The sequence below is a fragment of the Cryptomeria japonica genome, chromosome 5 (assembly GCF_030272615.1).
Source record: "Cryptomeria japonica chromosome 5, Sugi_1.0, whole genome shotgun sequence".
NCBI classification, from domain to species: Eukaryota; Viridiplantae; Streptophyta; class Pinopsida; order Cupressales; family Cupressaceae; genus Cryptomeria; species Cryptomeria japonica.
The window spans coordinates 353,195,063-353,216,208 of record NC_081409.1 but is presented as its reverse complement, the minus strand read 5'-3'; the positions used below and the strand labels follow the sequence as shown (position 1 = coordinate 353,216,208).

At 37.5% G+C, this 21,146-nt stretch overlaps 2 protein-coding genes and 1 long non-coding RNA gene across 3 annotated transcripts; 1 reads left to right on the top strand and 2 right to left on the bottom strand.

Annotated features, from left to right (window-relative positions):
• The first annotated feature begins 15,711 nt into the window (after window positions 1-15,711).
• LOC131876343 (uncharacterized) lies at window positions 15,712-17,194 on the top strand. The gene is made up of 2 exons (XR_009372618.1): window positions 15,712-15,846; window positions 16,046-17,194. It is a non-coding gene; the product is annotated as an uncharacterized LOC131876343 (long non-coding RNA).
• LOC131034224 (CCG-binding protein 1) lies at window positions 15,723-18,217 on the bottom strand. The gene is made up of 3 exons (XM_057965628.2): window positions 17,851-18,217; window positions 17,574-17,647; window positions 15,723-16,391 (listed from the first exon to the last, which is right to left on the bottom strand). Exons 1-3 carry the CDS (start codon window positions 18,071-18,073, stop codon window positions 16,026-16,028), a joined length of 663 nt encoding a protein of 220 aa, XP_057821611.2. The 5' UTR covers window positions 18,074-18,217; the 3' UTR covers window positions 15,723-16,025.
• Window positions 18,218-19,292: 1,075 nt separating this feature from the next.
• On the bottom strand, window positions 19,293-20,141 carry LOC131875631 (uncharacterized). Its single transcript, XM_059220219.1, has 2 exons — window positions 19,600-20,141; window positions 19,293-19,387 (listed from the first exon to the last, which is right to left on the bottom strand). Exons 1-2 carry the CDS (start codon window positions 20,069-20,071, stop codon window positions 19,356-19,358), a joined length of 504 nt encoding a protein of 167 aa, XP_059076202.1. The 5' UTR covers window positions 20,072-20,141; the 3' UTR covers window positions 19,293-19,355.
• Between the last annotated feature and the right edge of the window lie 1,005 nt (window positions 20,142-21,146).

Sequence of the window (21,146 nt, the reverse complement as noted above, 5' to 3'; positions counted from 1 at the left end):
GGAACCCCTTGAGGATTCATCCTATATGGTGGGTTTCTTCCAGATCTTTTTTATCTATGGTTGCCTCTAGTCTTGAGACTAAGGAATATATCTTGCTTACTAACATTTATGCCCCCACTGATCTTCAAGGTAAGCAGAATTTATGGTCTCGTATTACTTTTATGCGTGGGTTTTTTCCTTTTCATCTGTGGATTATGGTGGGTGATTTCAATGCCATCTTAGAGTTAAGTGAGAAGAAGGGTGGTGTTATGCGGTTGGACCCTTCTTACTTCCTTCTTCAAGATAGTATATCAACCTTGAATATTGTTGACACGAATCCCGGTAATGGTATGTTCACTTGGAACAAAAGGAGACTAGGGGAGTATTGGATTGCAGAGAGGTTGGATCGCTTTCTGGTTTCTAGTTTTTGGGTTAGTGGGGGATTGTCCACATGCTCTGAGATTTTAGATTGGAAAGATTTGGACCACTAGGCCATCAAATTGGTGTCCTCTTTTGCTCGGGTCGCTTGCACTCCTTCATTCAAATTCTAGCTTATGTGGTTGCGAGATTCTTCTTTGCAGGTTCATGTTGCAGAGTGGTGGAAGAAAGGGAGGCCAACCTTTGGAACTTCCATGTACACTTTTGCCAAGAAGCTGCAATTTGTTAAGTACCAAACCGGTACTAAGAGGGGGGGGGGGTGAATCAGTACAATCACAAAAACTTTTCCCAAACCAGTTTGACTGCAAACACTGCAAATGTCTGACAGACAGTAAAGCCGGTCTAAAACATAATGTAACCGGTAAAGCTAGGAATGACTATGATAGGCATTAGCCAGTTAATCACTCAGTTTTCCACTCAACTGTATACTACACTTCCATTTCACCCTTATGCTTGAATAGGTAATCTATCATCAGAAATATAATAACAACTAGCTCAGCATGATTTACCTTCAGACACAAATCACATAAATCATCACATGAAAAATACTACACATGACACACTGATTTTTCACATGGAAACCCAACTGGGAAAAACCACGGTGGGGATGAATAGCCACAAGATTCTTTTGAACTCTTTAGAAGTCCACTCTATTAGGAGCCTAGTTCGGTTAAAGATTGTTACAATAGGTTCTGCTAGGAACCAATCTTGTTAGGGATCACCCGGTTAAGGGATGGCTAAATACCCGGTTAAGGGTTAAACCCTGTTAAAGGTTACCTTGTTAGAGGATTTCGAGAACTCAATTAGTTTGAGTCGCCCTATTAAAGGATTAAGGGATTTTCCAACTGTTGAAGTGGTTAAAGATCAACTGGTATTACAATGATCTGATAATAGCACTCAATGCCTAATGCAGATCCACTTAAGTTCCTTCCTTCTGCACACACACAGTGCAGGAATCAATCCTCTTATCTCATCTAGTCAGGCAAGAATCACATATCTTTTCACTTAGATACACACACACCATTTGCCAACAACCTCAGAAAGAAACACAACATCGACCTTATAGGAAACAGATAGGTTGATAGCATAAACCCTAAACCCTAAACATTTGGGTTAAGCAATTCAGGCAGTTCAATTTTGGCTATTGAACACTTTGCATTTGAATACAAAAGTCTTGAACATATCCCAAGACATTCTCCATCGTTCATTCTTCACCACTTTCATGGCGGCTTGTAACCCATCACGCGTTCTCCACCGTTTACAAGGACTTCGCACATTCCCGAGATAGATAGGATCAATCTCCTTCATGCAAGATCCTTCACACGCTCAAGCTGATGTGGCAACATGATCGGATCTTCATTACACTGCTAACTCATCACACAATGTCATCGGTTGAGTCACACAGGCTTGGAGCACTTCAACTGGAAACCCTTAAGCTAAGACTACCAACCGGTAGTCATATCATGTTAAGTCTTCATAGAGAACATTTCATATGTCAGTTCTCATTTCATCATACCGGTTCTCTTGGACAAACATACCACTTCACCTATTGCTCAATATACCGGTTTATACCACTATACCGGTTCACTTCGCCAACAGTTTAGCTTCAATATACATGTTCACTACTTTGCACATATACCGGTTCACCACATTGTACCGGTTCACATTTCAGCATATTGCCTGTTCACTTCTCCAACATATTGACATCAATGACAACATAATATCATCATGTCAACATACTCAGCACAAATGCCAACAATCTCCCCCTTTGGCTTTGATGGCAATATACAAAGATCTCTCTTTCTACATCACATCTTCTCCCCATTGTTGCGGATATCTTCTCCGCTTCACATCTTCTCCCCCTTTGACAACAATGCCAAAGTGGAGGCACAAGCTTTCTTGTTCCACTATGCTGCTCCCCCTGAGGAGTAGCATCCTTCAACACATCAATCCGGAAAAATTTGGACACTGCAATAACTGACTGATGTGCAGTACATACTTTCAGTTCACCTCTTGAAGGGGCAGCACCCCTAGTTCACCTCTTAAATAGGTAAATGAAGCCTTTGGTAGAGGCTTGGTGAATATATCTGCTAACTGCTCCTTACTGGAAACATGTTCTGGTACAACTTCCTTGTTCTGAACCTTTTCCCTCAAGAAATGATACTTGAGCTCAAAGTGCTTTGTTCTAGCATGCAAAACCGGATTCTTGGAAATGTTGATTGCACTTGTATTGTCACAAAATATGCTTACCGGTTCGGATACAAGAACTTTAAAGCCATTCAATACACGCTTCATCCAAATAGTTTGGGTACAGTTCATAAAGGCTGCAACATACTCCGCTTCTACTATAGACTGAGAGATACAACTCTGCTTTTTACTCATCCATGAGACCAGTCTACCACTGAGGAAGAATGCACCACCGGTTGTGCTCTTCTGGTCATCTACATTACCAGCCCAATCAGCATCTGTGAACACTTTCAGGTTGAAATCATTATTGTATGGATACCATAACCCATAGTCGATAGTTCCCTTCAGATATCTAAGAATCCGCTTGACTGCTACCAAGTGGGATTCTCTAGGGCTTTGCTAAAACCAAGCGATAATACCCACTGCATGTGCAATGTCCAATCTGCTATGCACTACATAATGCAACTTACCAATCATTGATTGGTAATCCTTCTCATTTACCACCATTGAGTCATCTTCTTTTGATAGCTTACAACCGGTCACCATTGGTGTACCACCCGGTTTACTATCTTCCATGCCAAAGGTTTTCAACACCTCTTTGACATACTTGGACTGAGTAATAAAGATTCCATCTTTCATTTGTTGAATCTGTAGTCCAATGAAGAACTTAATCTCCCCTATGAGTGACATTTCAAACTCCTTTTTCATCTCATCAGCAAATTCATGACTCATCTTGTCATCTCCTCCAAAGATGATGTCATCAACAAATACTTCACAGATCAGAATATGATCTCCTTCTGATTTCAAGTAGATATTGCTATCTTCACTTGTTCTTTCAAATCCAATCTTCACAAGATGGGAGTGCAAGCATTCATGTCATGCTCTAGGTGCCTGCTTCAGTCCATACAAGGCTTTATGTAGCCTACACACCATGTCACTGTCTTCTGATAGGGCAAACCCATCTGGTTGCTCTATATACACCTCCTCTTCAAGTATTCTATTTAGGAATGCAGATTTTACATCCATTTGGTATACCTTGAATCCTTTAAAAGTTGTATATGCAAGAAGCATACGAACTCCTTCCAATCTGGCTACTGGGGCAAAGGTTTTTCCATAGTCTTCTCTTTCTTCTTGAGCATATCCTTTACATACTAGTCTGGCTTTATTCCTTTCCACTGTGCCATCCTCATTCAGCTTGTTTCTGAAAACCCATTTGGTACCAATGACATTTTTATGCTCTGGTCTAGGTACCAAAGACCATGTACCATTCTTCTCTATCTATTCAGGTTTCTCCTCCATTGCCTTGATCCAGTCTTCATCTTTATGTGCCTCTTTGAATGATTTAGGCTCAAATTCAGAGATCATACAAGAATTTTCTCTGACCTTTCTTCTTGTAAGGATTCCTGCATCCTTATCTCCTATGATCTGCTTTGGATCATGATTTAGTTTGACATATCGAGGAATGCTCTTGACTGATTCCTCTTGCTTTTCTTCTTCATCCTCATCTTCATCAGCATCAGCATCTACCAGTGTGGGAACACTGTTACTGGTACTTGACTGATTAGCAACCGGTTCCCAGAAGGTTACTACTGATTCATCTCTTACTTGCTTACTGTCGGTTTCCTCAGGTTTTCTAGAGTTTTCATCAACTCTAACATTGATACTTTCAACAATTCTCTGAGTCCTATTGTTGAAACATTTGAGAGCTTTGCTCTTGGTGGAATATCCTAGGAATATTCCTTCATCACATTTTGCATCGAACTTGCTCTGATGTTCACTCCTCTTGATATAACATTTGCTACCAAACATTCTAAAGTAGCTTACCACTGGTGTCTTACCGGTCCAATACTCATAAGGAGTCTTATCCTTTCCTTTCTTGATGAGTACATGGTTCATTGTGTATACTGCAGTGCTCACCACTTCTCTCCAAAAGGTGTGAGCAACTTTTTCTTGGATCAACATAGTTCTAGCTGCTTCAACCACAGTCCAGTTTTTTCTCTCTGCTAGGCCATTCTATTGTGGAGTTTAGGGGGCAGACAGTTGCCTCTTGATGCCATTCTCTTCACGATATTTGTTGAATTCACTGGAAGTGAATTCTCCTCCTTGATCAGTTCTAAGGCATTTGATTCTTCTGTCACTTTCCTTTTCTACCAATGCTCTAAAAGATTTGAACTTTCCAAAGGATTCAGACTTGTCCTTCAAGAATGTGACCCACATCATTCTTGAGCAATCATCTATAAGAATCATAAAATACCTATCTCCCTGCACACTCCTAGTTTTCATAGGACCACAGAAATCAATATGCACAAGATCAAGTAAATTGTCTGCTGTGAAAGATTTACCTTTAAAAGTTGAGGAAGACATTTTCCCTAGTTGACATTCTTTGTACAAAGGATTTTCTGGTTTTCTCAGCACCAACAATCCTCTGACTGCCTTGGTCTTACTGGCCTTCACAATGTTCTCAAATTTTACATGGCAAAGTCTCCTATGCCATACCCAGCTATCATAAAATTTATCCATAAGACGTGTACTTATATTTGCATTCAGCTGAAATAGGTTACCTTTGGTCTGCATACCGGTGGCCATCAATTCACCATTCTTTCCTTTGATTTTGCACGCTCCATTTTTGAATTCCAGAGTGAGTCCACTGTCATTCAGCTGGCCAACACTCAATAGATTGTATCTAAGACCTTCCACCCAATACACATTGTCAGCACTGCTCTTTCCATTCAGAGAGATGGACCCTCTTCCTTTAACCATACATGGTGCATCATTACCAAAACGAACCACACCACCATCATATTCTTCCAAAGATAGAAACTTGCTTCGGTCACCAGTCATATGGTGAGAACAGCCACTATCAATAATCCACTCATTGGAATTATCAAAGCGGGAGACAAGAGCCTTCTTGTCTGACACATCTTCCTTTACTGCAACAAACACAATATCTTCATTCTCTTCATCTTCTGATTCCTCATCGGTGACACCTTCATCAACTGCAACAAAATGATTTCTTCTGTTTCCTCCTTTGAATTTCTTGAACCTCTTTGGTTTGTCCTTGTTGTCGCCATTAGGACAGTTTATAGCAATATGTCCTATCCAATTACAAGAAAAGCATTTCAAAGGGAGCTTACCTCTGTATTTACCGATTCCTTTAAGAAGTTTCCTGGCAAGAAGAGCTTCAAATTCTATCAGGATCTCCTCATCATCCATTTCTCTACTCTTTCTTGGTTCACCACTGGTGCACGCTTCTTTTCCTTTTCTGGATGGTACAACAGAAGCTTTAAAAGATGATTCAGTCTTTTGAACACTGCTATCAAAACTATTTAGCTCATAGGCTGTCAACTTTGCAATGATGGAGTCTAGGGATACCTTAGTCTTGTCTATTGATCTCAACTCCTGAATAGCAGTAACCCTTATTGCATAGACCGGTAATAAGGATCTCGGAACTTTGCTTACCACAGTGGAATCTTCCATTTTACCACCTACACTCTTGATATCTCCAACAATAGTTTTCATTCTTATTCCACACTGTTGAATGGTCTCACCTTCAACCATCTACATGTCTTCAAACTTCCCTCTAAGGCTTTCTTCCTTAGCTTGTTTTATATGCTCATCACCGCCATAGATATTCTCAAGAGTGTCCCATACTTCTTTGGGATTATCTTTATCCTAGACATCAATAAACTCAATGTCAGATAAGCTACTGATTAGGGCTTCCATGACTTGCCCATTCTCCTGTATTTCTCTCTTTTGATCATCGGTGAGAGTACTGATAGGAATAAGAAAACCATTCTCAACATAGCTCCGGTGTTGAGCACCCATGCTTCTGATGTAAATCTTCATTCTATCCTTCCAAATTTTGAAGTTATCTTTGTTGAACTTTGGACCTTCTCTCTTCATCATTACAATAGGATCTTTCCCTCAAGTTGTTAAGCTTACAACATAGAGGACCTGGAGGATGCTCTAATACCAATTGATAACTCAATGATGAATATTAAGTACCAAACCGGTACTAAGAGGGGGGGGTGAATCAGTACAGTCACAAAAACTTTTCTCGAACCGGTTTGACTGCAAACACTGCAAATGTCTGACAGACAGTAAAGCCGGTCTGAAACAGAATGTAACTGGTAAAGCTAGGAATGACTGTGACAGGCGTTAACAAGTTAATCACTCAGTTTTCCACTCAACTTAATACTACACTTCCATTTCACCCTTATGCTTGAATAGGTAATCTATCATGAGAAATATAATAACAACTAGCTCAACATGATTTACCTTCAGACAAATCACATAAATCATCACATGAAAAATACTACACATGACACACTGATTTTTCACGTGGAAACCCAACTGGGAAAAACCACTGTGGGGATGAATACCCACAAGCTTCTTTTTAACTCTTTAGAAGTCTGCTCTATTAGGAGCCTAGTTCGGTTAAAGATTGTTACAACAGGTTCTGCTAGGAACCGATCCTGTTAGGGATCACCCGGTTAAGGGATGGCTAAATACCTGGTTAAGGGTTAAACCCTATTAAAGGTTACCTTGTTAGAGGATTTCAAAAACTCAATTAGTTTGAGTCACCCTGTTAAAGGATTTACAGCAAGCTGATTAAAGCTACTCGGTTAAGGGATTTTCCAATTGTTGAAGTGGTTAAAGATCAACAGGTATTACAATGATCTGATAATAGCACTCAATGCCTAATGCAGATCCGCTTAAGTTCCTTCCTTCTGCACACACACAATGCAGAAATCAATCCTCTTATCTCATCTGGACTGGCAAGAATCACATATTTTTTCACTTAGATACACACACACCATTTGCCAACAACCTCAGAAAGAAACACAACATCGACCTTATAGGAAATAGATAGGTTGGTAGCATAAACCCTAAACCCTAAACATTTAGGTTAAGTAATTCAGGTGGTTCAATCCAAGCCATTGAACACTTTGGATTTGAAGACAAAAGTCTTGAACATATCCCAAGACATTCTCCATTGTTCATTCTTCACCACTTTCATGGCGGCTTGTAACCCATCACGCGTTCTCCACCGTTTACAGGGACTTCGCACATTCCTGATATAGATAGGATCAATCTCCTTCATGCAAGATCCTTCACGTGCTCAAGCTGACGTGGCAACATGATCGGATCTTCATTACAATGCTAACTCATCACACAATGTCATTGGTTGAGTCACACAGGCTTGAGCACTTCAACCGAAAACCCTTAAGCTAAGACTACCAACCAGTAGTCATATCATGTTAATTCTTCATAGAGAATATTCCATATGTCGATTCTCATTTCATCATATTGGTTCTCTTGGACAAACATACCACTTCACCTATTGCTCAATATACCGGTGTATACCACTATACTGGTTCACTTTGCCAACTGTTTAGCTTCAATATACTTGTTCATTGCTTTGCACATATACCGGTTCACCACATTGTACCGGTTCACATTTTAGCATATTGCCGGTTCACTTCTCCAACATATTGACATCAATGACAACATAATATCATCATGTCAACATACTCAGCACAAATGCCAACATTGTCCACATGCTCCGAGATTTTAGATTGGAAAGATTTGGACCACTAGCCCATCAAATTGGTGTCCTCTTTTGCTCGGGTCACTCGCACTCCTTCATTCAAATTCCATCTTATGTGGTTGCGAGATTCTTCTTTGCAGGTTCATGTTGTAGAGTGGTGGAAGAAAGGGAGGCCAACCTTTGGCACTGCCATGTACACTTTTGCCAAGAAGCTGCAATTTGTTAAGTTTTAGCTTAAATGGTGGAATCATCAATGTTTTGGTTATATTTTTCATGCTAAGACAACTGCTCAATTAGAGTTGAATGGCATTACTAGTGAGATTAGAGAGAATGGATTATCAGAAGCCTTGCTTAGGGAGGAAGTCAGGGCAGTCAAGGATTTAGAGGAGTGGGAGCTTAGGGAGGAAATCTACTAGAAATAGAGAGCTCATATTGATTGGCTTCAAGCTAGGGATAAGAACACTGCTTTCTTTTTCAATTTAGTGAAAGAAGGAACACATGGAAATTCCATCCATGTTCTGGTTAATGATAAAGGTGAGCAGTGTTTATCCTTGCAAGAGATTTCTAGGGAGTCTATGCAATATTTCCAATCCCTTTTTAGTGAGGATTCTCAAGGGGAATCGGAAGAGGAAAATCAAGTTCTTGCTTGTATTCCTTCTCTAGCTATTAGGGAGATGAATGAGTAGCTTATGGGACCTATTTTGGTGGATGAACTTGAGAGGATTGTTTTTCACATGAAGAAGGGGAAGGCTCCTGGACCGGATAGGTTTCTGATTGAGTTCTATCAAGAATTCTGGGATATTTTGGACTTATTGGAGGTGGTCCAAGAGTCCCAGAGGAGTAAGTAGATGCTTTGGGCTTTGAATGCAACTTTCATTGTGCTCATTCCCAAGTGTGATGGGGTTGACCAGTTAAGCCAGTTCCATCCTATTTCTATTTGTAATGTGCTTTATAAGATTATTTCTAAGTTGATAGCGGAAAGGTTGAATAATTGGCTTGGGGGGGTCATTCTGAAGAGGAGAATGGGATTGTAAAGGGTCATCAAATCTTGGATGGAGTGGTCATCGCTACTGAGACCATTCATTCTATGGAAACTTACAAGGAAAAAGCTATGTTTATCAAGCTGGACATGGCAAAGGCTTATGATAGAGTCTGATGGTCCTTTCTCTAGAAGATTCTTTGAGCCTTTGGTTTTGCTGATGACTAGAACCAATGGGTTATTAGTTGTGTTATGTCTAACTCATTCTATGTGCTAATTAATAGAGATCATACTAAGTTGTTTGGTGCATCCAAGGGTCTTCGTCGGGGGGACCCTCTTTCCCCGTGCTTATTCATTCTTCTGGCTGAGGGTCTGGGGAGATTGATTAAGTATAATGTGGGACTGAGTATTATTCATGGTTGGAGCTGGGGTAATGACATACCTCCTCAGTCCCATTTGCAGTTTGTGGATGATATAGCCCTGATGGGACTGGCTAGGATCAAAGAAGCTATAAATCTGCGTAAAATCTTGAATGTGTATCTTGTTGCTTCTGACCAGTTGATCAATAAGGATAAATATTCCATTATCTTCTTCAACACACGTGGAACTGTTTAGTTGAGGATTGCTCATATCTTGAGATTCCAGGTCGGTTCTCTTCCCTTGACTTACCTGGGTATTCCTATCTCTGCTGGTAATCCTCTCAGGGACTCTTGGTAGGGCATTCTGGACAAATTTTGCATGAAGGTTGAACATTAGACTCATAGATGGTTATCCTTTGATGGGTGGGTTCAACTGATCTAGTCGGTGGTCCACGCTCTTCTGATTTATAGGTGTATGCTCCAAGAGGCCCCAAAGTTGTTTGTGAAGGAATTGGATTCTTTGGCAAGGCAATTCTTATGGGCAGGCAACCTGTTCTCCTATAAATGGTGTCTTGTCAAATGGGACTTGGTGTGCAGCCCGAAGCAGTTCGGTGGGCTTGGCTTAAGGCAATCTTATTTATTTGTGGAGGCTTTGGCGGCTAAATTGTATTGGAGGTGGTGTGTTGAACAAGATCGAGGTTGGGCTAGCATTTTGTCTTTCAAGTATATGCAGAGGATCCTGAAGGAGGAAATCCCAAGATATCTGCTGCAGGAAAAGGCTCTATGATTTGGAGTACTCTCAAGAAAGGGGCTACACTAATAGAGGAAGGTCTTTTTTGGATCTATAAGTGGGGGGAAGAGGTTCCTTTTTGGTTCAATTCTTGGGATGGCTATCCCCCAATTATTGATCTATTTCCTAATTTAGTGAATCTTTGCTAGAGGTTCCTGGAGGCAAGATGGTCTAGAGTGAGCGACTTTAAGTTTGTTTATAGGTGTGGGAAACTGGAGATGGTGTGGTGGAAGGTTCCTAATGAATGGTCGGTTGTTGATATAGAGGAAGACTGCATTGAGCTTCATGGCATTTTGGCTAGTAGACATTGTAGTTCCCTTAAGGGTAGGGATAGATTTGCTTGGTCCCCGAATCCTAATCTTGTTTTTATTGTTGCCAGTGGGTACCAGGAGTTGTTGTTCCGTCGCTTGGAGGGGATGGAGGTGCACTGGTGGAAATATGTTTGGAACAATTTCTCTTAGCCGAAGTGTAACTGTTTTGCTTGGACTTTGGCTTTGAATAGATGTCTAACCTGTGACAATATTCGCAAGCGTGGGTTCCATGGGCCTTCCATCTGTAATTTGTGTGGTAAAGTGGAGGAGGATTCCTCTCACCTGTTCTTCAGATGCCCTTTCTCGTTGCTGCTCTGGCATTACTGGTTGGGGGTGTGGAAGCACCCCTATGTTCACGCAGATTCTTTGGTGGAGTTTTGGAGCAGTTTGGGAAGGCCTCCTATTTTGTCCTCTTTTCTCCAGACTGTTTAGCACATTGGGCCCATCTTCATACTTTGGCAGATCTAGCTAGAGAGGAATAGGAGGATCTTTAGGGATGTCAGACTGTTAGTTCAACAAGTATGAAATAGAATAATTGGCATGATCCAGGAGGCGGTGGAAGCTAAATGTGAGGTGAATTTTCCTCTAGATATAGGAGGTTGATATTGTGAGTAGGTTGGGTTTGTAGGAGATGTCTCATGTCTTAGCTTGTGTCAGGAGAGGTAGACGTGCTAAGCATAAGGTTCAAAGGGTGGGAAGACGGTTGCCCCCTCAAGATGATTCCATTAGGATTAACATCGATGGCTTCTCTCGAGGTAATCTGGGTCCTGCTGGGATTGGGGGTGTTGGTAGGGATTGTATGGGGGATGTGGTTTTCTTCTTTTTTGTTAATAAGGGGCAACAGTCTAATAATTTTATGGAGGGACTTGCAATTTTCTATGCCCTGGAGTGTGCATATGAGTTGGGGTGGCGTAAGGTTATTTGTGAATCAGATTCATAGATTATTGTTAATCTGTTGATTGAGCAAAAGGTGAGTGGGATTATTTGGCCGCTGGCAGGGATTGTGCACCAGACTTTGCAAATTAGTGCTATGATGGAGAGGGTGTCTTTCATCCACATTCCTCATGAATGGACTAGAGCTGTAGATTCTTTGGCTAAGTGGGCCTCAGAACATGGTGATGTTTGGAAAGTTGAGGGTTGGGAGCATCTTTCCCCTGATTATTGTCAAGACTTGCATAAGATCTTTGTTGAGGATATGGATAGTCATGAAGCTGGTTGATTTCTGGTTGAGTCTATTGTTCTCTTCTGGAGCCTTGTGGCTCTGACTTTCTTGTGGAATGCTGGTCTCTGATTATTAATAAAGTTTTTACCCCTTTATTCAAAAAAAAAATCTTGGGGAGCTATCTCCATAACTAAATCCTAAATCTTATAGTAGAAACTATTATTTTTTCTAAAAATTCTTAAGCTTGAAGAGCCTAAACCTAAGATGGTTGCTAATTTTAAATAATTTAAATTATTAAATTTAATATTATTATTCTTTATTAGTTATAACTAATAATACAAATAAAATATTACGTATAATGACCATGCACATTAAATTTTATGTTAAAAAATAAATCACAATAAGTTTTATTGGTTCTCAAAAGTACCGTTTGTACATATTTATAATTCTCAAAATCTATTACCTATAGACATCTACATCTCTTCAATATAAATTATAGAATATAGACAAAAATTTTAAAAATAAGTAACATTTAGTTGAATTTCCAAACATGTCTAGACCTATAACAAAGTTGAAAGTAAAACATGTATCTAATAGCATAATGTTGCTTAATATTCCAAAAGAAGAGACCTAAAACACATATTATGTCCCTAGTTTGAGCAAAGAATAGCTTCGAAGATAGTTTAAGCATCAACATATTCATAATGCTCAACCTTCCAACCTGAAATTCTAAGAATTCAAAGAAATAATCAACTTTCAAACATTCAAACTTGCAATTGAAGCATCAAACAAACAAACGTGAAAGCTTCCTAAACATTCACATTACACAAACAACTTAAATTTAATGACAAATATAAGAAATTTCATTTCAAAAGTATCAAAGTGATTTTAAACCATGAATTTTTCCCTCAATCATGATTTACATATTAGGTTTGTGTGTTCAAGAGTGACAGTGCAATGGTGAAGTGATTTTGAGGGAGCTAAGGGAGAACTCACCAACTCCTACAACTGCCACATTATAATAACAAACTCGAGTCTTAAAGAAAATTTAACAAGAAAATAAACTATTGTTAACAATCAAAATTGTACACATAAATGAAACATTTGAATGAGATATTACCTATTGGGATACTCTCCTCAAAATTATTGAACAAAATCTCAACAATTTGCTTGATGAAGTTAACATGTTACACACAAATACAACACCCTAAACCCAAAATCAACATCATTCATTAAACACTCCTTCCTCATGAAGTATATAGCCATCCAAATTCCTTGTCACTCCATTTACTCTTTCAATTCAAAGACTAGTCCACTAACTATTTGATCAACATGAGAAACATTATCTACATTTGCGAGCAACATTTGGTGAGCATAGTGACAATTATATGTATTATTTCTTGTAAGCTTCATTTTTTCAAGAGAAGATTGGAAGGGTTTAACCATATATTCTTTGGCAAGATTTTTGCTCAAATCCAAATAGTGGATAAAAATTTGGGAAAGGTAGTAGCTAAGGTGAGAGATCATGACCTCTCATGAGATCTGTTTATATTAAAAATTGTCTTGTTTAATCAAATGGAAGAGCTATTTTGAAAGAAAAAACTTTGGTTAGATTGGATTAAAGAGGGGGATCACAACACCTCTTTTCTCTACAAATTTATCACAACTCATAGAAGTTAAAATTATATTGACCCTTTAGTAGATGGTGGCCGAAACCTAGTTACTTCCTTGCATGAAATTTATAAAGATTTCTACAAACATTTATTCCTTTATTTAAGAAATTCGGAACATATGCAAATATTTAACATAAAGTGTTGCAAAATATCCCAAACATATAACTCGAGAAGATTGGAAACCTTCTCTCTCCCCTATAAATCGAGGAAGTGGAGAAAATGGTTTTCCTTTACAAAGGGAGAGGGTCTAGGCCCTGACATATTTCTCACTAAAAAATTTAAGAAATTTGGAGCATCATTAAAACAAATTTATGTGGAGTTGTGGAGGAGTCGAGAACTTATAAAAGATGTTGTTCACTTTAAATAATACTATGTTAGTTCTTACTCTTAAGATGGGGAACTTTAAAGCTTCAAGCCATTTTCTCCCTATCGCTCTATGCAATTTGGTCTATAAATCGTCACTAAGCTTATTTGTGGAAATATTGAAAGTCTATCTACATGACATCATATCTAAAAAATAAGTGAACTTTTTTAAGGTTGGGGAAGTTATGGACATCATTGTGATTACGCAAGAATGAGAGGATTTTTATTAAGTTGGATATGGTAACAACTTTTGATATGGTTGCATGGGAGATTTTTTTAGAAGATCTTATCTTTTAGCTTCCATCATGATTGAGTGAATTAAATCATTGATTGTTATTCTTCAACATTCTTCTCAATTCCTATGAATGTATTTACTTGGCATATATTTTGTTAGCTAAGAGATTGTGACAACTTGGAATTAAGCCTTGCTAAAAATAATGCATTGGTTGCAAATCTTTTTTAGCAATGGTATGTAAAATCAAAGTCTTTGGAGTTGGCTCCTAACTACTAAATACCTCGACATTGGCTATGAGAGAGATTCCACACTATCAATGGATGGGCATAGTTTGATTATTTAGTAGTGCCTAAAGCTTGAAACCATTGTCATCAAGAATGGTATCATTTAGATAATTTAAAACACAAAATTGCCTACTTCTAGTCTAAGAGTCGTAAGATCAAAATAAATTCTTGCTAGTTTAAATTCCTAAATTCCATGCGTTGAAAAAAAATTGGATCCTCTCGACTAGTTTTATGTTTTGAAGTTTATATATATATGAAGAAGTGGTTACCAATATAGCTTTGAGCCCTATGAGAATTTAGAGAGAAACTTTGGGAAATTCTCCAAAGAAGATCTTGTGCCGAAGATCTAAAGAATGTTGGTGAGGATGTCCTTGGTTGATGATAAAAGTTATCAAGGAAACTTTTAGCTAAGGTTGGTTGCAAACTCTTGTTGGGTGAATACTTGGTTGTTAGTAAACATAAGGTTTGAACCCCCATGAATTGGCCAAAAGTAAATACTTTTTCCAAATTAATTATGCATGACAAATATTTTACTTAAGAAAAAATTCGAAAATGAGGATGGTATAGCCCCTCACATTGTGTCCTTTGTGAATTAGCTAAGGAAACTCTTGAAACTCATCTATTGTTGTAATACTCTTCTTTATTTAGCCTCTTTGGACTTGCTCGTTTGAGATTTTTAATATGAACTTAAAGCTATTTGTAATGAGATATACGTCTTGTTAAAAAATTGGGCTTCTTGGCAAGGAACTTTTCTCCCCATATAAGACAATTGATATTTAGATAGGTTTATTGTGCGAAAACCTTTGACTCATCCTTGGATTAAGATTAGTTATGATAGTGTGCTTCTAGAGATAAGCTAATCAAGCCTACAAGTAGCTTTTTTTTTGTTTTTTTTGCTAGAAATTATAGAGGCAATGTCCAATTTTAGATGGATGAATATATAAGGATTCATTTTTACACGATTAAGGCTTTGACTATTTGAAATGGACTTCAACTTACCTTAGACTGTAGTGTTCTTTGGGTTTGTGATTAATATAGACTATGGTTTTAGTAAAACTCTCGAGTAAAGATCTCAAAGAGACCATTGACGTGTTAACATCTATTTTCAATTCAATAGATTTAAACCTAGGATTCATCTCTAATATTGAATAACTAAAATGATTATCAAAATCCTCCAACCATACATATCAATTTAAATTAAAATAATAATAATAAAAGATTTATTACTTTTTAATGAATGCAGAATGTAAAGCATATCTAACAAAGATATTTGTGAAGAATACCACAGTTTATTTAATCATTCTCATTAACGGTGGCCTGCATTGTCAACAAAGCTTATCTGCTAAAAAATATCTGAGAGAAAAATATCATACTTTGGAAAGTGACAGGCCAAATAAAGCAGACATGATAATGAAGGCGAAATAAAATTCATTCCATAACATAATTTGTTTTCACAGTTGCCCCTTGCCTTTATTCAACACTTCCACTGCACAATACCGCGGGCGGGCTAATCCAAAACCGGGAAATCGAAAATAGTAAGCCTACTTATCTTTTCATATTTTACAGTTCGCTCTAAATCTATATAAAAATTTCCAAATCCTGTTTCTGCAAAATTACAATTAACAGATAATATCATAGGAAAACCTATGCGCAGAACCAGGTATTTACAGAGAACTGGTAATTAACATTATGTATGTATGGTGGGTGAATGATCTCAATCTGTTTCATGATCAGGGCGTGGAGTGTACCAGGCAGGAGATCGGCCGCGGGCCAATCTTCTGAACAATCTTGTATAAGAGGAATCGGGCATCAGTGCCTTTTCTTCTTCTTCCAACTCTTTTTGTGATTTGGGCAGTCCGTCTGGCTCAGGGAATGGCCGCCTCTTCTCCTCCTCTTCCAGATTATGAGAGTTCACTGTGGAATGCTCAGGCACTACAGCATCCTTGCGCATTTTCGAGATTTTTGTCACAAAATGCACATTTTCAACCAGACTTTTCACACCTCCTGATTGCCGTACCATTTTTACAAGATCATCTTTCGCGGTTTCGGAACCAGCTTCAGCTTCTGCTATGGATTCTTTCTGCCCAAAACCCTCAAAAGATATTAGATTGAGTTGAAATTTGGGTGAAGCAAAAAAGGACTAATAGTAAACAGCCTTTTTGTCGATTCTTATTTGGGGGTTTTAATACCCTTAAACACTGAATAACAAATATCAGTTAGAAGTTAAAAGATGGCTGTTGGTTTTTAATTTTTTCTTAAAAAAAAAAAGTTTAGATAATCTCTGTTAAAGCTAAACTCAAACTCGTAAATATTATGTTTAAGCTTTTGATTATCGTTGCTCGAAATTCTGAAAGTTTTTAGAATTTTTTTCAATTGAAGAAGAAACTGTATAGAGTTGTGTATAGAGTTTAATGCTTTTCAAGATAAACTTGTTTTCATCCCAGCTCACGAATATATGAACATTGAAGCTAGATTCCCTCACTAAACTGGAATTGGTTTCAAAAATCTATCTTAAGCTCTAGCTCTTGGGTTTTTGGAATTCTGGATCTTTGTGTAATCTTTTCCAAAAATTAATATATAAATCTGGCTGATTAAAGATCAAAAAAGCCTTTGCCTTTACTGATTAAAAAAAATGTCAAAGAATTAGCTTCATAGCTTTGAGCTAGTTCAAAATGTAAAATTCTAAGTAATCTTTTGTAAACAGTATGTGTATTTGAATGGAAATACTGAAATGAGCGATCTCTGATGTTTTATTATCTGTGAAAATTACTTAAATATGATGTGTTTAAGCGGATATATTATTGTAGAATTGAGATACCCTAGAGCAACCAATAATAAATGTTAATAAGAAGTTAACCATCTATCAGAATTAATTTCATAGATTTGAGAATTAAGGATATAAGGACATGTTATTTGAAGATTGAAATATCCTCATAGATTTGGATGTTAAGTAGATATGTTATCTGAGGATTTGGATACCCTCAAACACCCATTGACAAATCCCTGTAAGAAGTTAAACATCTATCAAAATTAATTTCATAGATTTGGGTTTAAAATGGATATGTTATTGAGGATTGGGATACCCTAAAAACAAACCAATAACAAATATCAGTTAAAGATCAGGGTTTACATTTAAGTCAGAGGAATAAATGACCTCCCGGAAAAAAATTCCATGCTACAATCTCTATTAAAACTTACTTAGATGTACTGAGTGTTAAGAATTAGATTCATATAATAAGTTCACACTCATCAATTTGCATACCTTCATGTCCTCAAACTCAAAATAGGCCTCCCAGCACTGATATCCCTCGTCGCCCTCCAGTGTGCTACAATAATCTGCATCAAAACAAGACTCTAAATTAGAAAAGGAAAACAGTGTACTAATCCAGTTGATGCAAAAACAAAACTAACACATCTGAATCCAAAAATCACTTATGAAAAACAGAAATCATGTGGGAAAAATGGAAAACTGTGTGCTAACAACCCATTATGGCATTTTCAGAAAACAGAAATCATATGTGGAAGAACAGTGTACTAACCCATCATGTCATTTTCAGCTTTCTGAATGGGAGAAGGCTCCTGCATCCCTCTGAGGAGAGTCCTCTTGAAAGGAGACTCCTTCACCTGATGTATGGCATCATTCTGCTCTGACAGAGACCCAGATACTCTAACAACATGCCCATTTCGCTTTTTCACACTATCTTTGCACACTGACGAATGAATTGCAGGGGCAAAGTTGATCATCTGCTGCAATGTTGCCATTGAAAAGACTGATTTCCTTGTAAAACTACTGATTGATTAAGCAAAGACTTGAGTTAAGTAAAGGAAGATGGGTATATTATTTGGATAGGGATGAAATCGTTCTGATCTATTTTCCATACCTGGAGCTTCAACACGTCTTTATATAATATAATTATTCGGGATTGGGGTCGATGAATGATTAAAGAAAGGGTGTGGTATTGGCAAACGTCGTGTCAGCCACTCACGGTTTTGGATAAGAAGTAACTTGGGTCCGGCAATGGGTTTTCAAAGAGGAAGGAAACCATCATTCATTCGGGATAAAGTATCCCCTACAAAATATCTAGGGTTAGATTATTTTTTTAATTATCTCTCTTTGTAAATTGATTTTTAAAATTGTATCTTGGGATTATCTATTGAAATCTACAATTATGTGGAAATTTGGATCAAGGTTATAGGTGTGGTTTTGAGTTTTCATTAATTTGGTAAATAATTTAAACTTGTTTAATATTGGATAGGAAGTATATTTGAAGTCGTTTTGTTCATTCATGGATTTCGTACATCAAATTTTGTTTTTTTTAGGTTGTTTATGTATGCTGCTTGTTTATAGCTATTATTCTAGCTTTTGGATAGTAACGATGCATGATGTGGGGTCTATTATGCGTGCAAGGGTAAAAAAGTGGTCATTTCAAAGTGTATTCGCATGCTATGAATACCAATAAAATTGCACAACTCCTCCACTTAAAATCTACTAATTCTAACTACTTGGATACAAATGAGCTACTATTGGTACATATGGAAATTATTAAAGAAGATTTTATCATTTGTAAATTTTATGTAAAGTATGATGATGTTAGGAAAATTGTTTAGTGAGGGTGTCTTTGAAAGACAAATTATTTGTTTTTTTGTATTAGAAATAAGGAGATCAAAAATACAAGAGATCATAGAGTATCAGAGTTCAGAGGCCAAGCCTCACACCATCAAAAATGAAGTATATACAACGAATCAGCAGGACAAAACCATAAACCAAGACACCTAGTAAAGCACTTCATCTCAGGTGTCCACCCAAGCCACCCATCCCATGGAGCCATCCATCCATACCATGCTTTTCTGATCTTGGATTTGTTTCAGCGTGTAAACCGTCTCACTATTAGCATTGTGAGGTCTTCTTTTAATCTCCTTGCTAATTCTGCTGAAGGTTTGATTGAAAGCATGTATATTATCCAGGTGTAGCCTCCAGAAATATCCATTTTTAACCTCATTTGTAAAAAAGGTAGCATGACCATCCTTGAGCAGCCTTTTGAATTTAGCCTTGTTGATTTTCATGGTCATCTGAATCTGCGAAAAAAATTTAAAGTATGTGAGACTTCAAAAAGACTCAGTAAGCATTCTAGGGATATTTTGAAATCTTTCTTCATTTCTACACTTCCAAATTTGCCATAAAATGTTAGATGAGGTAATATCCCAAAACATATTAACATCTTTTCTAGCTTTAGATATAAAACCAGTAATAACTTCAAAAAAATTGAAATTAGAAGGGATAGAAATACCAAACATTAACCAAATCTCTTTGGAAAAACTACACTCAAAGAAGATATGCTTCCCCGTTTCCGGGGTTCTGCAAATGCCGCAATAGTTAATATCAGAGAAAGAGTTCCTAATAGGCAGCTTATTGAGAATAAGTAACCATTTAAAATATTTAATTTTAGGATCAATAGAACTTTTCCAAAGATAATTAAAAACTTTCTTCCAAGAAGAAATATCCAAATCAGTATTCCAAATATTGTTAATATGATTGATGATGTCAACATTATAATTTAAAACAGAATAAATATTCTTGGCTTTAAGTTTGGAGATGGTGATACCATCAGGCCATTTTATCTTCAAATAACTATTAGAGTCCACATGACATAGGGTAGGAAAGTCTTTACTAGCTTTAACAATCATACTATAAGTCTTTTTATGAGAATCAGGAAGCTTAAATTTATTCTTTAATTCATCCCAAGGGATAAGTCTGTCCATTTCAAAGATATCAATGAATTGCTTGATTCCAAGGTTAGCCCAATACTTAGCCGAGCACCCTTGGGTAAGAGCAAGGGGTTTATTACCAAGCTTAAGGTTCCACCAAATGGATCTTTCACCATGGAGGGTTTTATTATTATAGAAGTCTTTGTTAGTGATGAATTGCCTAACATGGTTCCAGGCTTTCCAGATGGATTTAAAAACCGTCGAGCCTTGAACTATAATAGGAAATTCACCACAAATGAGATCAATGAGAGGAAGATTTTTCCAGAATTTAGCATTTTTAGGACATCCCCTCTCAATATTATTACGAATCAAAACTTTCCAAGGATCATCTCCCTCTAAGGCATGAAAGATCCATTTGGAGGACAAAGCAAGACCGCAAAGTCTTAGATCTTTCAACCCTAGGCCCCCAAGGAGCTTATCAACATGACACCATTTCCAATTGACAGAGTGCAGCTTTGTATTTCCCTTCCCATCAGACCAGAGATAATTTCTAATAGCTTTCTGGATTTCCAAAACTTGGTAGTCATTAAACATCCAAGCAGAGGCATAATATATGTTGTAAGAAGACATAATTTTTTGGCAAACTTGGATTCTTCCAGCAAGAGATAGAGACCTATTGTGCCACTTGTTCAGCTTATTATGGATCTTATCCTTGACCCAACCCCACATCTCTTTTAAAGAGGGATTAACAGAAAAGGGGATACCCAAATATCTGACAACTTTAGAGGGGCCACCCCATTGGAAATCAAATTTACTAAACCATACAGGAGGTTGATCATCCCAACCAAGACAAATAGATTTGGCATGGGATAATCTAGCTCCAGAAATTTTACAGAAGAAATTAAGTTTATTGATCATGGCAACAAAATTCTCTTCAGAGGCTTCATGAAACAGAGAAGTATCATCAGCAAACTGACAGTTTATAATTTCCTTATTATTAGGAAGGATGATGCCTTTAACAGCAGGGGATAAAGTGTTGTCCCTAAGAATATAAAAAAGAGCTTCAGAAGCAATAACAAAAAGAGCGGGAGCAAGAGGGCACCCTTGTCTAATCGATCTTCCCAAAGGG